General features: G+C 39.5%; 2 protein-coding genes across 3 annotated transcripts; one reads left to right on the top strand and one right to left on the bottom strand.

Annotated features, from left to right (window-relative positions):
• Window positions 1-1,549: 1,549 nt before the first annotated feature.
• Window positions 1,550-2,609, bottom strand: LOC107855592 (protein SSUH2 homolog). The gene is made up of 2 exons (XM_016700608.2): window positions 2,138-2,609; window positions 1,550-1,941 (listed from the first exon to the last, which is right to left on the bottom strand). The coding sequence occupies exon 1, from the start codon at window positions 2,607-2,609 to the stop codon at window positions 2,190-2,192; it is 420 nt and encodes a 139-aa protein (XP_016556094.1). The 3' UTR covers window positions 1,550-1,941; window positions 2,138-2,189.
• A 194-nt stretch (window positions 2,610-2,803) lies between these two features.
• LOC107855591 (protein PIGMENT DEFECTIVE 338, chloroplastic) lies at window positions 2,804-14,611 on the top strand. Of its 2 annotated transcripts, XM_016700607.2 has the most exons (8): window positions 2,804-3,664; window positions 5,050-5,124; window positions 5,201-5,272; window positions 6,019-6,099; window positions 6,309-6,406; window positions 10,741-10,866; window positions 13,979-14,027; window positions 14,195-14,611. In XM_016700607.2, exons 1-8 carry the CDS (start codon window positions 2,804-2,806, stop codon window positions 14,372-14,374), a joined length of 1,542 nt encoding a protein of 513 aa, XP_016556093.1. In that variant the 3' UTR covers window positions 14,375-14,611. The 2 variants fall into 2 exon arrangements, with proteins under 2 accessions (XP_016556093.1, XP_047266848.1); XM_047410892.1 differs by lacking the exon at window positions 6,019-6,099.
• The last annotated feature ends 301 nt before the right edge of the window (window positions 14,612-14,912 follow it).

Raw genomic sequence — 14,912 nt, 5'->3', positions numbered from 1 at the left:
ATTGAATCAATCTTACTATTATTTTTGGAAGAAAGTTGGTTGGGGTGGGGGTGGGCGTGGGGTGAGGGTAGGGGATGGAGTAAGAAAAAAATTTAAAATACTTTTTAAAACAATTGAATATTTGGGATAGGTGTGGGGTGGGGTGGGGTAAGGGTGGTGTCGGGGTGATAGGGTATTGGTGGCTGGAGGCGGGATAGATGATTTTGAAAATTGTATGAACATTTCAACTTTAAAGTGAGGTTGAAAGAAAGTTTGGAAAATGTTTTCCTTACTTTTTAGATTTATGAAAAATAAGTTAGTTTGGAAAACATTTTTCAAAACATATAAGTCAACCAAACATAAGAAAACTGGAAAACAATTTCTGTTTTCCTTCGTACCAAACACACCCTACGAGTAAAAACCACCAACAATGCTGCTCGCTCTTTCTAAGCAGAAAAAGGCAAGTAGAAAAACTTTATAATTCACATAAAATAGTAGTACAATTTTCTTCACTTCACATCAACTTCAATGCTATTATAAATTTTACTACTTCCACCCATTCTCAAGGAATTAACCATCACTATATAACACTAATTCAACTAAAGTTAAAAGAAAGAAGAAACTAAGTGTTTGGTAATATATTTTGGAAGTAAGACTTTTTCAAAACATTTTCAAGTTAGGATTTTTTTGGGACGTCCACACAGAAATTTTAATTTTATTGTACTTCAACTGTCAAAATTCACAACTTCAAGAATCAAATTTTCAAGTTTAAAATTCAAAATCAATGACAAAATAAGAGTTAATACTCTGCTACTAACACACATCTACTCAGCATAAAACAACAAATCAAGATCACTATCAATTCACTTAAAATTACAACTTTATTACAATCCCATTCAAATTTCAACATTAGGGTAACTACTAAACCCCCTCTTCCCAAACAGACACAAACAAAAAAAAAACTTTCATTCAAGAACTACACACAACTCATTCAACTAAAACCCACTAAAGTTAAAACGATAAATTTTTAGTGCATTATTTAGCTGTTATATTAGAGAAAATAAGACCCCAGTCCCTAGCTCATTTTCAGAAAATGAAGAAACTTGAGGAGGGTAGAATGTATGCATATTTTATCTCTATCGTATGAAGGTAGATCGGTTATTTTCGAAAGACTCGACTAAAATGTAGCAAATCAAAGTAGTAATGAAGATGAATAAAAAGAAAAGAAACAAATAGTAGTGAAAAAATATGACAAACTAATAAAAAAACAGACTACGTGAATAAAAACAAACTAATAAAAAAACAGACTACCTGAAAAACAAACTAATAAAAAAACAGTAACAAAAACAAGGTGCGACCTCCTAAACGTAATAAGTAATAGCAGATAAAAGCCAAAGACTACGTGAATAGAATAACATTATCACAAACTCAGAATCCTAAACAACCGCCAAACATAAGACAACAGGAATATGTTAATATTAATACAATACTCAACCACCAACTTAATTTCTGTATAATAATAAATTCTAAGATCTAAAAAATTAAATATGCAAAATATTGTTAGAAAAAATGAGCAGATTTAAAGTAAGTTTCATTAAACTAAGAATTAGGAGAGTTGACAGAAGAATGGAGACAGTACAATGATTTTACTTGTTGTCCAGTTGAGAAATTCGAAGAGTTGATATTCATAAGTAAAAATGAATTTCATGAGCTTATTTAATCGTACATATGAGATACTTTCTAGAAAATGCTAGTGATAGACTTTGTGATGGATATTTAAATACCTGTAGATAGAGCAGTGAACAAATACCACAATATCTGTGTTTAAAAAAAATAAATTATTGAATAAAATAACTATTATACCCCTGACCTTACTTCTACTCGCTATTGGTGAAGGTGAAAGCGTGGAGTTGCTGTGGTGCTGCGTCTTTTTAGGGCTGCACTACCATTTTTCGAAGGTGCCTTCGATAAAAAAAAAAAATTTTAATACATATATTTCTTTTTGTAAAGAAATACGAATAATAATGACTCGAAGGAGGGACAATTTGATAAAATCATTAGAAAATTAGGATGAAAATTAAGTGTAAATCTAATCTAAAATTGGAGAACCAAATAAGAAATATTTTTAACAAAAAAGAAAAAAGCAAGAAATAATTACATAATGTATAGCAGTCTAGTTATCCCAATTAAATAAGCTCGCAGAGTTTGGTTCAAAGTTGAGAGTCGTCATCTTGTTCCCGTCTCATGAAATGAAATCCCATTATATATCGGTATTCACCCGTCCCAAGGCAACGAGAACAGTATCCAAGCCCACTTCCACCACAAGTCTTGCACCATTTTGGCCATTCTCCTCTTGGAAGAACTTCTAGATCCACAAAGTTAGTCCTCCCTCTCCCATGGCAATGGTAGCACTTGGCTCTCCCAGTCCCTTTACACACAACACAAGGAGGATCTGGCTGCTTTCTTCTTACTTTGCGTACATTTGACTCAGTTCTAACCACCCAACACGGCTTTGAAACGGAAAGGGGAGGAGGAGGAGGAGGAGGAGGAGGAACCTTTGGATTGCTTAAATTGGGGGCTTCCCCTCTAATGGTGCTAGTAAGGAAGCAAGTCAATCTTATCACCCCCATATTCTTTAATTACAAATGGGGCAGCAGATGGAACCAAAGTTCTCATAAAAGAAAATCTATGGGCTCTAATATTGTGGCCCTTGGGCCCAACACTCGCTTGGCCCATTTATCTGTCTTCTCGGGTAAAAATATCAAAGGCAAACTGTAAACGGATAACGAAACAAACCGGCAATTCAAGCTGATGATAAGCAGACATGCCACTTCTTCTTCTTCCTTGTAACTCTTCCTCTATTTTCAATAATCCAATTCTACCCCTCAACACTTCTCTTATTTACAACACTGCCACCCAATTCTCACCTTTCCCCAAATGCCCACTTGCTAAAACCCCAAAAAAATCTTCCAAGAATCCATCACTCCATTGGAATTCTCAGTTAAATTTGCATACCCATGTCTTGTTTTGCTCTAAAAATGAAATCTTCGAAGAATTTAGCAACACCCAAGTGACTGAATCGCCTGAAAGTGAAGTGTCTGAAGAGCTTGAATTGCTTAATAAGCCATATTTAAAGAAAATTAACAATGGGGTTGGTGTAGACGTAGAGGAAGGGGAGAAGAAAGTTAGTAAAGATGAAGTTTTGGAGCCATTTTATAAGTTGTTTAAGTCTAGTGAGTCTAATGAGCAAGAAAGTGACAATGAACAGGAGGAGGAGGGGGAGGAAGAGAGTAAGAAGGTTAGTGTAGAGTATTACGATGCGAAACCGGGTGATTTGGTAGTTGGTGTTGTGGTTTCAGGCAATGAGAATAAGCTTGATGTGAGTATTGGTGCGGATTTGTTGGGTACGATGTTAACTAAGGATGTTTTGCCTTTGTATAATAAAGAGATGGAGTATTTGTTGTGTGATTTAGAGAAGGATGCCGAAGATTTTTTGGTGAGGGGGAAAATTGGAATTGTGAGTTATGATGAGGCAGTGAGTGGTGGGGAGTTGATGTCAGGGAAGCCTGTTGTGGAGCCTGGGACTGTTCTATTTGCTGAGGTTCTTGGAAGAACTCTTAGTGGTAGGCCATTACTGTCGACAAGAAGGCTCTTTAGACGCACTGCTTGGCATCGAGTGAGGCAGGTTCTTTTCTCACTTTCTTTCTTTTGTAATATGCAAAGTTTGAATTTGCATCCTACTTGTCAAGCATATGTATTTCACAAATTATCACAAACACAAGTTATTTCTTTGTCTAAATTTTGATATGTTCTTCAGTATAACAGAACATCATAGTTGTGGAAGCTGTTGTTGGAATCCTTTTTTTTGAAGTTAATGGTCGAGTAAGAAATAAGAGTAGTAGATCATATTCGAAGAATAAAAACTAGAGTAATTGGAATTCATACTTGTGATACATTTTTGTGGATCTCGATCCAAAGGTTCTTTCTTGATCTAGCTACAAGGATGGGGCATTATGGAAAGATAAAAAGTGGATCGGGACTTGATGTTTTACCTAGTCCAATCAATCGGCTGTGCTTCAATCCCAAACTAGTCGGGATTAGCTTTATGTTTTTCCTTATTAGTGGAACTGCTAAAGCACTCTATGCTTTATAATCTCGATCTTACCATGAATTATTCTAGATCATTGTTATTCAATGCTATTATTTCTTCACTTAAATTTTTAAAGGTATAATCCTGCCCTGCAATTTCATCAGGGAGATATTAGAAACTTGTTAGAACTATGAATGTGTACTCAAAGTTCAAAATTAGATTACCTTGTCCAGTCTGAGCATGATTATACTTTCATCTTTATTGCTTGGTTGTCTTTTTTGTTGCACTGCTGACTGGAGGAGGCACTGGTCCTATCTTTCGTTCCGGAATTGTTTTTCCTTAACAAATATTGTAAAAGGCATGTGTTATTCTCCTATGTTTGAGCCTGAGTGACTTATCAATCAGTCAACTTTGCGTTCTTCCAAATTTGTTCAGGTCGATTATAGGAATCCTCTGTATCCATTGCTCTCTATTCAGGTTCATCGCATTCCTATAGTATATACTAAATAGAAATAAGGACTTCATGAATGTTCTAAATGTTGCTGCAGAAACACAAAAATTTGTCTCTAAACATATATGCTATTGATAATATTATTCCTCATAAGCACCAAATGTCATCATCATATATTCTTCATTCGTAAATTTGGAACCTGAAAAGCAAAAGAATAGTTGTCTTTGTGCCCACCGCATTACTTTATCAAAAATTTGGGACCTGAAAATCAGCGTATTTTTCCTATTCACCAAACTCTGATACTTTTCCATTTTAGATTGTAAATTAGGAGAATGTTTTTGGGTACTGTCGTTTGAACATCTTGAGTAGCTCTATCATTGACCTGTTTGCACGCGCAACTTATGTTGATAAATGCTCTATCATTGACCTGTTCCTAGTATATTTACTTCATCAAATTTCTATTCTAATTTGTTTTATCCTAGGGCTTTTAGCCTAATAACTTAACATTTTTACTATTACTATGCCACAGATTAAACAACTAAATGAACCTTTTGAGGTAAAGATAACAGAGTGGAATACTGGTGGTCTTCTTACAAGAATAGAGGTAATCAAGTCACCCTTGCCTCCATGACTGGTGCAGGTCTATTTCTGTGTTAAACAGGTTGAATGTTGTTGTGCAGGGTTTACGGGCTTTTCTTCCAAAGGCTGAATTAATGAACAGAGTTAACAGCTACACCCAGCTGAAGGAGAATGTAAGTTGGAACCTTTTAGCTTTCACCAATCGCGATTATTGTGTTCCTCACATTTAATTTACCTCTGTATGGACTTCATTAAACATTTTTTCTGCTGCATTTAAAACAAGTGACATTGTATCCTCTCTCACAATTAAACTACTAAACTAAAGTGCTTTGAGGCGCTGCCTTTCTTAATAACAAATGAAATCACATTTATCAAGTTGTAACAAAGATATGTAGGAAGCATAGCTATTGTATATGTTGCTGGCCACATTCTTCTAAGCTCACCGGGTGCATACCAAATGGTAAGTGGCAAAGTGCTGCTTCTTAGGCATCTTTCCCATAAATATAAGATTGTTATAAAAATACAATAAAACAGAAAGCGCATATTTTTGGTGGCCAGAATGTGCTCTGCAATATGTAAACATTTCGTGCACCCAAAGGTGTGGCCTAGTGGTCAATGAAGTGGGTTGAAAGGCTGAGGTCTCAAGTTCAAATCCTAGTAGAGAAAAAAACACTAGGTGATTCTTCCCATCTGTCCTAACCTTGGTGGACCGAGTTACCTGATATCTATTGCTGGTGGGAGGTAGCAGGTATCCCGTGGATTTAGTTGAGGTGTGCGTAAGCTGGCCCGGGCACCACGGTTATCCAAAAAAATGTAAACATTTCGTGAAATCTCCACAATGTACATCTTCTGCTCCATCTTGACCTGGATTACTTTTATATTTATGTCTGCTTATTATATCTATTTCTTGTTAATTCAGGTGGGGCGTCGAATTAATGTGCTTATTACCAGGATAAACGAAGACACTAATGACTTAATACTTAGTGAGAAAGAAGCTTGGGTTAGTTCTTGTCACCATGATTCCCTAGTTTCCTGTGCATAAATATTTCATTATTTATGCTGTTTATCACATTTTTCTTTTGTTGGGGGTGGGTCCTTTCTTCTCTTGCCTTTTCAAATTCTATCAAGATTTCCCTCCTCCAATTATTTATTGTTTGAGAACCTCTCTTGATTATTTCCTTACTATATATCTTTTCGTCTTGGATTCAGCAAATGTTAAATCTGCAAGAGGGGACCCTTGTGGAAGGAACAGTGAAAAAACTTTTTCCCTTTGGTGCACAGATAAGGCTTGGTGAAACAAACCGAAGGTAATTTACACTAAGCTTCTCACAGGAAGGAGTTGGACTTAGCTGTTGGTTGGTACTGTCATGTAAAATTAAGAAACTTAATAACTCTGATGTAGAATAACTTTGAATTTTTGCGGTTGGAGCATGGGGCAAAATGTGATTGACATTTCTTTTCTCATTTTTATGCACAAATGGGTAAACACAATGAGGTAGAGTTGTAGAGTAATGTAAAGCACTATAGTTGTTCAATATCAGGTAGAAATTAAATTGTTTCGAGGGAAAAGGTCCAAATATGTACAACCTGAAATTGCGCAATTGTGCCCTCCATTGCAGTTTTGACCCATTCATACTTTGTTGTTAGAAAATCGTCTCATATTTACTCGGCATTAACGGAAACTCCAGTGTGAAATGTGTGGACTCCACGTGTCCAAATTCTTTGAGAAAAAGGTTCAAATATACCCCTCAACTACGACTAAGGTTTAAATTTACCATTATATTGTAAGTCCATAGAGCTGGTGAAGATTCTTAGGAAGAGAAGGATCAACCTTGCGTGTGTCCAAGAGACCAAGTGGGTAGGGTCTAAGGCTAGGGATGTGGACGGTTACAAGCTGTGGTACTCGGGGAGCGACAGGCGTAGGAATGGAGTTGGCATCTTGGTAGATGAAGAGCTTAGAGGTCAGGTAGTGGAGGTGAAGAGGATCAACGATAGGTTGATGACTATTAAGTTGGTCATTCGGGGGTTTACCCTGAACGTGTGTAGTGCCTATGCGCCGCATGTGGGATCGGAGGGGGAGGAGAAGATGCGGTTCTGGGAGGCTTTGGAGGAGGTGGTGAGAGGCGTGCCCAGTTCGGAGAAGATTGTTGTAGCAGGGGATTTCAACGGGCACATCGGGGCGCTACCGGGAGGCTTTGGGGATGTGCATGGTGGTTTTGGTTTTGGGGAGAGAAATGAAGAGGGTGCGACTCTATTGGAGTTTGCGAGGGCGTTTGGGCTGGTGGTGGTGAACTCGGGCTTCCCGAAGAAGGACGAGCACCTGATCACTTTTCGGAGCGCGATAGCCAGGACTCAGATTGACTTTTTGTTGCTTAGGAAAGGGGATAGGGCGTTGTGTAAAGACTGTAAAGTCATCCCGAGTGAGAATCTTTCGACCCAACATAGGCTCTTGGTTATGGATTTGGGTATAAAGAAGAATAGAAAGAGGAGGAGTAAGGAGTGTAGACCGAGAATTAAGTGGGGCGGTTTGACGCCAGTGAATGCGTGGGAGATAGGGGAGAGGTTGGCGGGAATGGGGGTGTGGGAGTGTAGGGGGGACGTGGATAATATGTGGGACAGGGCGGCAACGTGCATCAGGGAGAATGCAAGGGAGGTGTTGGGTGTTTCTAGGGGCCGGGCCAGACATCATCGGGGGGATTGGTGGTGGAATGAAGAGGTGGGGAAGAAAGTGGAGACCAAGAAAGAGGCGTATGCTAAGTTGGTGGAAAGCAAGGACGAAGAAGAGAAGCGGGTAAACAGGAAAGGGTACAAGCTAGCGAGGAAGGAGGCGAAGTCAGCGGTCACGGCAGCTAAGACGGCCGCTTTTGAGAGCTTGTATGCAGGGTTACAGGGGAAAGGAGGGGAGAAAAAGTTGTTCCGACTCGCTAAGGCTAGGGAGAGGAAGGGTCGTGACCTCGATCAGGTGAGGTGCATTAAGGGGGAGGACGGTAGAGTGTTGGTGGAGGACGGTCACATAAAGAAGAGATGGCAGTCGTACTTTCATAGGCTCTTGAATGACGAGGGGGACAGAGCTATTGTGTTAGGGGAACTGGAGCACTCAGGGGAGTGTCGGGATTTTAGCTATTGTAGACGTTTTAAGGTAGACGAGGTTAGACAGGCAGTCCGCAGGATGCGAAGGGGTAGGGCGACGGGGCCGGATGAGATACCGGTGGAGTTTTGGAAGTTCGTTGGAGAGGCTGGTGTAAGGTGGTTGACTGCATTGTTCAATGAAATTTTCAGGACGGCAAAGATGCCCGAGGCGTGGAGGTGGAGTACCATGATCCCCCTCTAGAATAAGGGGGACATTCAGTGTTGCAATAACTATAGGGGGATTAAGTTACTGAGTCACTCTATGAAGATATGGGAGAGAGTGGTCGAGGTGAGGCTGAGACGGATAGTGTCTATTTCGGAAAACCAGTTCGGATTTATGCCCGGCCGCTCGACGACGGAGGCAATCCACCTGGTACGAAGGTTGGTGGAGCAGTATAGGGAGAGGAAGAAGGATCTGCACATGGTGTTCATCGACCTGGAAAAGGCGTACGACAAAGTCACCAGGGAAGTGCTTTGGAGATGCTTGGAGGTGAGTGGAGTACCGCAGGCGTATATCAGAGTAATTAAGGATATGTATGAGGGAGCGAAAACCCAGGTGAGGACGGCGGGAGGAGACTCAGAGCATTTCACTGTCCTGACAGGATTGCATCAGGGATCTACTCTTAGTCCCTTTTTGTTTGCGTTAGTAATGGATGTGTTGACGCGGCGTATCTAAGGGGAGGTGCCGTGGTGTATGCTTTTTGCAGACGATGTAGTCCTGATAGATGAGACTCGAGGGGGTGTGAATGACAAATTAGAGTTGTGGAGGCAAACTCTGGAGTCTAAAGGGTTCAGGGTGAGCAGAACCAAGACAGAGCATGTGGAATGTAAGTTTAATGACGTGAGGCGGGAGAATGAGGTAGTAGTGACGCTAGAAGCACAGGAGGTAGGGAAGAGGGATAAGTTCAAGTATCTCGGGTCCGTGATCCAGAGTAACGGTGAGATTGACGAGGATGTCTCGCACCGTATTGGGGCGGGATGGATGAAGTGGAAACTCGCATCGGGGGTGCTGTGTGATAAGAAGGTGCCGCCCAAGCTTAAAGGCAAATTCTATAGGGTGGTAGTCCGTCCGGCCTTGCTGTATGGAGCGGAGTGTTGGCCAGTTAAGAACTCCCACATCCAAAAAATGAAGGTGGCAGAAATGCGGATGTTGCGCTGGATGTGTGGACTGACCCGAGGGGATAGAGTTCGGAATGAGACTATCCGGGAGAAGGTTGGTGTGACTTCAGTGGAGTGTAAGATGCGGGAAGCACGATTGAGATGGTTCGGACACGTGAAGAGGAGGGGCATGGATGCCCCGGTCCGTAGGTGTGAGAGGCTAGCGTTGGATGGTTTTAGACGGGGAAGGGGTAGACCGAAGAAGTACTGGGGTGAGGTGATTAGGCGGGACATGGAACAGTTACAGCTCACCGAGGACATGACCCTAGATAGGAAGGTCTGGAAGATGCGAATTACGGCAGAGGATTAGGGCCAGTTCGGGTCGCTAGTGTAGGGAATTAGTTGGTGGGGGTGTATTCCTGTTATGATTCCGTATTCAGTGTTTCGTGTTCCGTGTTCCATGTTTATTACGAATCTGTGTGCTTTCCTCTGCTTTATATTCCTGCATTCCTGCTTTACTCTGTTTTATATTCCTTATGGGTGCCGTATCTATGTTATGTCATCTGCTTCTGTGCTGTACTATGTGTTTGTGTGATATCTCGTGACTTGAGCCGGGGGTCTTTCGGAAACAGCCTTTCTACTTCATCAGAGGTAGAGGTATGGACTGCGTACATCTTATACCCCCCCAGACCCCACTAAGTGGGAATACACTGGGTTTGTTGTTGTTGTTGTTGTTGTTTGAGGTCAAGGCAAAAATGAGACTTATTCCTAGTGGTGAGGTAATATTGGGCCAAATGTTTAACGGTGGGCAAAGTTCTCAATTCTGGATAATACAGGGGCCCATTTGACCCTTTCCTTGCTTCAATTAAGAGGCACTATTCATCCTATCTTGCGATTCAAAAAAAAAGAAGAAGAAAGTTCTTGTTTGGTGTTTTGAATCTTATATGCTCGTCTTACTTTCAATTGATTGATGAGTGAACTTGGTTCTTAATGATAAATTTGAAAAAAAAATAGTAGGATATATCTTTGGTTTGCAGGCTTTCTGTTGATTTTATCTGTATTTTCTTGATAGTGAAATTTGTGGAATTACCATGTTTTATGGCATGTCTACACTTGTATTGGATTATTGTATCTATTTCTGTAATTCCCTTACGATGGAACTCTAGATGCATGTGCATATGTTTAAGAAGCAGTAGAGGTGATGGGGTTGGGGAGTCTAGCTCCTGTGCAATTCAATTAAATAGCATTGTGATTGTTGCCCGAATAGCTGTCATTCAGAGATATGCTTAGGAGTAGGAAAGAAGAGATAAAGTATTGTACATTCTTGGACTAAAGCGAGCCATGCGCTTTTTTCTTCCAGAAAAAGAATGCAACTTGTTCACATTTTTATACGGTTTTTCTTTTCAATTCTCAGTGGCTTGCTACACATCTCAAATGTCACTCAAGGCCGGGTTACTTCCATAGGTAACTTGTTGGCAGTTGATGAGAAGGTGAAAGTTATGGTTGTGAAATCAATGTTTCCAGACAAAATATCTCTCAGGTATGTGGTAGAGAATTTGCCTGATTATGCCTATTCAATGGTAGGGATAAACGCACCTATATGCTGATAACATTTGTGGCTTATGGATTACCTTAATCCCTTTTGTATGCATGCCCTACCATGCTTGGTTGTGTTTCGACTTTTTGATATTTGAAATGGGAAGTTTTCAACTAGTAGTGTGTTGCTTGTAATCTCTAAATCTTCAAAAAGTGTTTTCAACTATCACATTTATCCATGTCCTATTTAGCTTCGAAATAATCAATTTACTATGCAAGGCATACGAGTAGTTTCCCTAACTAGGAAAATTTTTTGGAGATCCTAAGATTGTATCTCATTCACCCCACTTATGGAAACCAAATTTACCCTTCCCCCTAACCTACAACAGACCAAAAATTACAATGCAACAACTGTGCCTTAATTATAGTTAGTCGGGGTAGGCTATATGAGTATTCAGTGTCCATTTCACTTCATTTGAAATGAACCTCCTAGGTGCCCACTACTCGGTGGCCGTTATAATCACTCTTAGCTCAAAGCATTGCTTATTATGTACGTTGGGTCGTTGAACATCTTTCATCATTCCTTAATGTCCTTTCCCAGGTAATACTCACCTGACTAGAGTTAAAATTCGTGACTCAAATTTTGGATGTGGGATATAAACATGGGATTATAGTTCTCATGTGAGTTTGACTGTGAACGGTTATCAATGTGCATGGCATGGGCAACCAGTTTGGATCAAATAGCAATTTCGGAATTTCCAACTGAAGCTCTGGTTTTGTCCAGTTTCTACTTCTTCAATGTTGAAACTGCAAGAATCATTAATGATTATAAAATTTTTGATGGTCCAAATTGTCATTATACTTCTGTGGTATGCCTTCCCCTCTAATATTAGTTTAGAAAGAATCGATAGTAATGAGTTCAAATGATGAAAAATTGTAGAAATAGTAATATTTGTGTGGCTAATTTTCGAAATGATGGAAAATTTTTCTAGAGATTATGTTAATCACAACCTCAACACACCTAGTGTAATCCCACAAGTGGGATTCTGGGGGAGGGGTGATGTACATGTAGACCTTACCCCTTACCCCTGCTTTATGAAACTAGAAATTATGTTAATTCTGGCTGGAAAATTGAGCCAACTTTTCCAGTTCAAGTGAATGGGAGATGAAACATAAATCTTGTGTGCTTTTATGTTTAACAAAAACATCATACCCTCCCACAAGTGTGGTCTGGAGAGAATAGTGTGTACGCAGACCTTACCCCTGTCATGGGAGGTGGAGAGGCTAATTCTGATAAACCCTCGGCTCAGAAACTTATAGGAGCGAAGAAACCAAGGCAAAATACTAAACAAGGCATGACAAAACATTCTGAAAAAAAAACAATAACTACAACAAAATAATATAATAATTGAAGTACAAGGAATATTAAGTAGTAACACAGATCGAAGAAGCCAAAAACTACAACGGAGAAATACTAAAACTACTAGTATGGAAGGATAAGCAAGACTACCCTCAACTATCGACTAACCTTCACCTTAATTTGTGTCCTCCATAATCTCCTATCCAATATTATGTCCTCGGTAAGCTGAAGTTGTGCCATTTTCCGTCTAATCACCTCTACCTCAATCCATGACCAACCTTTCACACCTATGCACTGGGGCATCTTGCATCTCCTCTTCACATGCCTGAACTATCTCAGTCTCGCCTCATGTATCTTGTCATCCACCGAGGCCACTTCCACTCTGTCCCCGAGATCTTCATATTTTATGTTCATATTTTTATTTAATGTTCTTTTTTGCATTAGTTAAGAGGGTGTCTCCGAAGAACAAGAAAATAGATGTGGAAATTTGTCTTGTATGGAGTAAATAACGCTTGAGCCTTTTTTTCGACCGAATGGTTTTTCTTCTTTCACATAAAAACTAGTACTTCCTCTGTCCCATTTTATGTGTCATAGTTTGGCCGAGCACGGAGTTTAAGAAATAAGAAAAGACTTTATAATTTTTACCATATTGTCCGTTATTAAAATATGTACTACTACTATTTTAATTAAGTTGGACCAATAAGGGTAAAAGTGGAATTGTATTTTTTAATAGTTACCAAATAAGGAAAGGTGACATTCTTTTTGGGACAGACAAAAAAGGAAATGGCGACACGTAAAATGGGACGGAGGGAGTACCATTTTTCGGAATATGAGGCAATAGGAGTCCTCAATGGATCTGATCATGCCACCATACCAATGCCCATACTACTGGTAGGAACTCAGCACGATTGAAAGGCTAAGCCTTAAGTCTGAGTTGTTAGCCATTCAGCTATCCCATGGAGCAAACATAAATCTGTAGATGAAATTATAGCAAAGGCTCTACAGTTAAGTGAACATTTGTTATGCCATGACCTGATGATCCCTTAAACATGATAACTGCAGCAGTATGTTGTTATTACCAGACCCAGCACAACTGTCACAACAGATGTCTTGATACTAGTACATAATGTAGTTTCTGAACAACCTTTAAAGTTTGGGTTTGTTTTGGGGTGCTTGGACAAGACTATTTTTTTAATTATCGTGGTGTCCGGGCCATCTTGCCCGCTCCTCAATTAATTCTGCGGATACTGGCTACCTCCACATCATAAGTACCGACCATCGGGTAAACTCTGTCCACCAAGGCTTGGGCATATCAGGAAAAAACAACCTGGTTTGTTCCTCACGCTGGGATTTGAATCTGAGATCTCATAGTTCTCAACCCATTTCTTGACCACACTTTTGAGTGCATGGACAAGATTATAACACAATACATCTCACATCAGTCCAAAGGTTTTACTGCATGAAACATGACTTAGTTTGTTTTTGCAATTCCTTGCTCATGTGTGCATCTCCTTGTTGAGGCCCTGTCCTACTTAGCATGTCGCTAACAACTAACAAGAAAATCAGCTAGATACTTTTGAAATGTGAGATGCAAAGGCTCCTGCCAATGGATTTATTATTTTCCTGCTTATTCTCAGTTCTGCTCCTTGTTTCCATGATTAAATGAACTGAAATCAGATCAAGGAGTTGTTATTTGATTTCCTGGAACAGACAATTTTTGCCGATCTGATATCCTCTTGTTTTTTGTCAAATGCAGTATTGCGGACCTTGAAAGCGAGCCAGGGTTATTTTTATCGGACAAGGAGGTTTGTCTCTCCTAAATATTGCTCACTCATAGCTAGTTATGATCATTCATCCTTGCTTGTATCCTTTATATGGTGTAACACTACATCTTAATGCACCAGTTTAGAGTTAAGACTCCATGTGAAGTTACAAATACAATTGCATAACAAGTGTACTTCCTTTGCTGCAGAGAGTATTTTCTGAAGCAAAAGAGATGGCGAAGAAGTTCAGACAGAACCTACGAAGTGTTTCAGCAATAAAGAAACCCGAACCCCTTCCAACTGATAGACTACCATTTGAAGATGAAGAAAATATGTATGCTAATTGGAAATGGTTTAAATTTGAGAGGGATAATGTAAACATGGAATGACCTCCCAACACAAAATATATTGAGTTGTATATCCTTTCGGCACGTCTTTAGGTCATTACTCATTAGGTAATTTAATTTACATTGTTCAAAATCTCAGTACATTCTTTACTGTACTGAGTCCCATTGTTACTTAGCTTTCCTTTTTAGCACACTTTTGAAGTCTCGCATCCTTTTGGAAATATCATGCTTTCATAAATGGACACATTTGGTATTAAAAGTCCATTTTGGGGCCTTCAATCAGTTGGCTCATATAATTCTTGGGAAAATAACATAAACACTGTACCTTCAACTTACTATATTTACACAAATTCCTCTCCGTACAAAGTAACTAATTATGTATCTTTGTTGGATATATCAGAAGCTAATTATGTATTTCGACAGACCCAAAATAGAAAATAATGTAGTGGGAGCTAATTATGCTTTTTTACAAAGAGAAACATGTAATTATGTATCTTGATAGATCCAAATTGAAATTTTTAGTAATTATGTAAAATGTCGAAATTTTATGTAATTAAGCTTCAAACTGTTCAGTTGTATG

Source organism: Capsicum annuum, chromosome 4 (genome assembly GCF_002878395.1).
Source record: "Capsicum annuum cultivar UCD-10X-F1 chromosome 4, UCD10Xv1.1, whole genome shotgun sequence".
Classification (NCBI taxonomy): Eukaryota; Viridiplantae; Streptophyta; class Magnoliopsida; order Solanales; family Solanaceae; genus Capsicum; species Capsicum annuum.
Note: the sequence above shows the minus strand (reverse complement) of the source record. Positions and strands in the feature narration are given on the sequence as shown.

What these genes read in the sequence shown, in the direction of transcription:
- LOC107855592 (XM_016700608.2), bottom strand. Translation starts at nt 2,609, where the DNA reads ATGGGGGTGATAAGATTGACTTGCTTCCTTACTAGCACCATTAGAGGG.
- LOC107855591 (XM_016700607.2), top strand. Translation starts at nt 2,804, where the DNA reads ATGCCACTTCTTCTTCTTCCTTGTAACTCTTCCTCTATTTTCAATAAT. An exon ending in CTTGGCATCGAGTGAGGCAG is followed by an intron (nt 3,665 to 5,049) that starts GTTCTTTTCTCA and finishes ACTATGCCACAG; the next exon opens with ATTAAACAACTAAATGAACC. An exon ending in GTCTTCTTACAAGAATAGAG is followed by an intron (nt 5,125 to 5,200) that starts GTAATCAAGTCA and finishes GTTGTTGTGCAG; the next exon opens with GGTTTACGGGCTTTTCTTCC.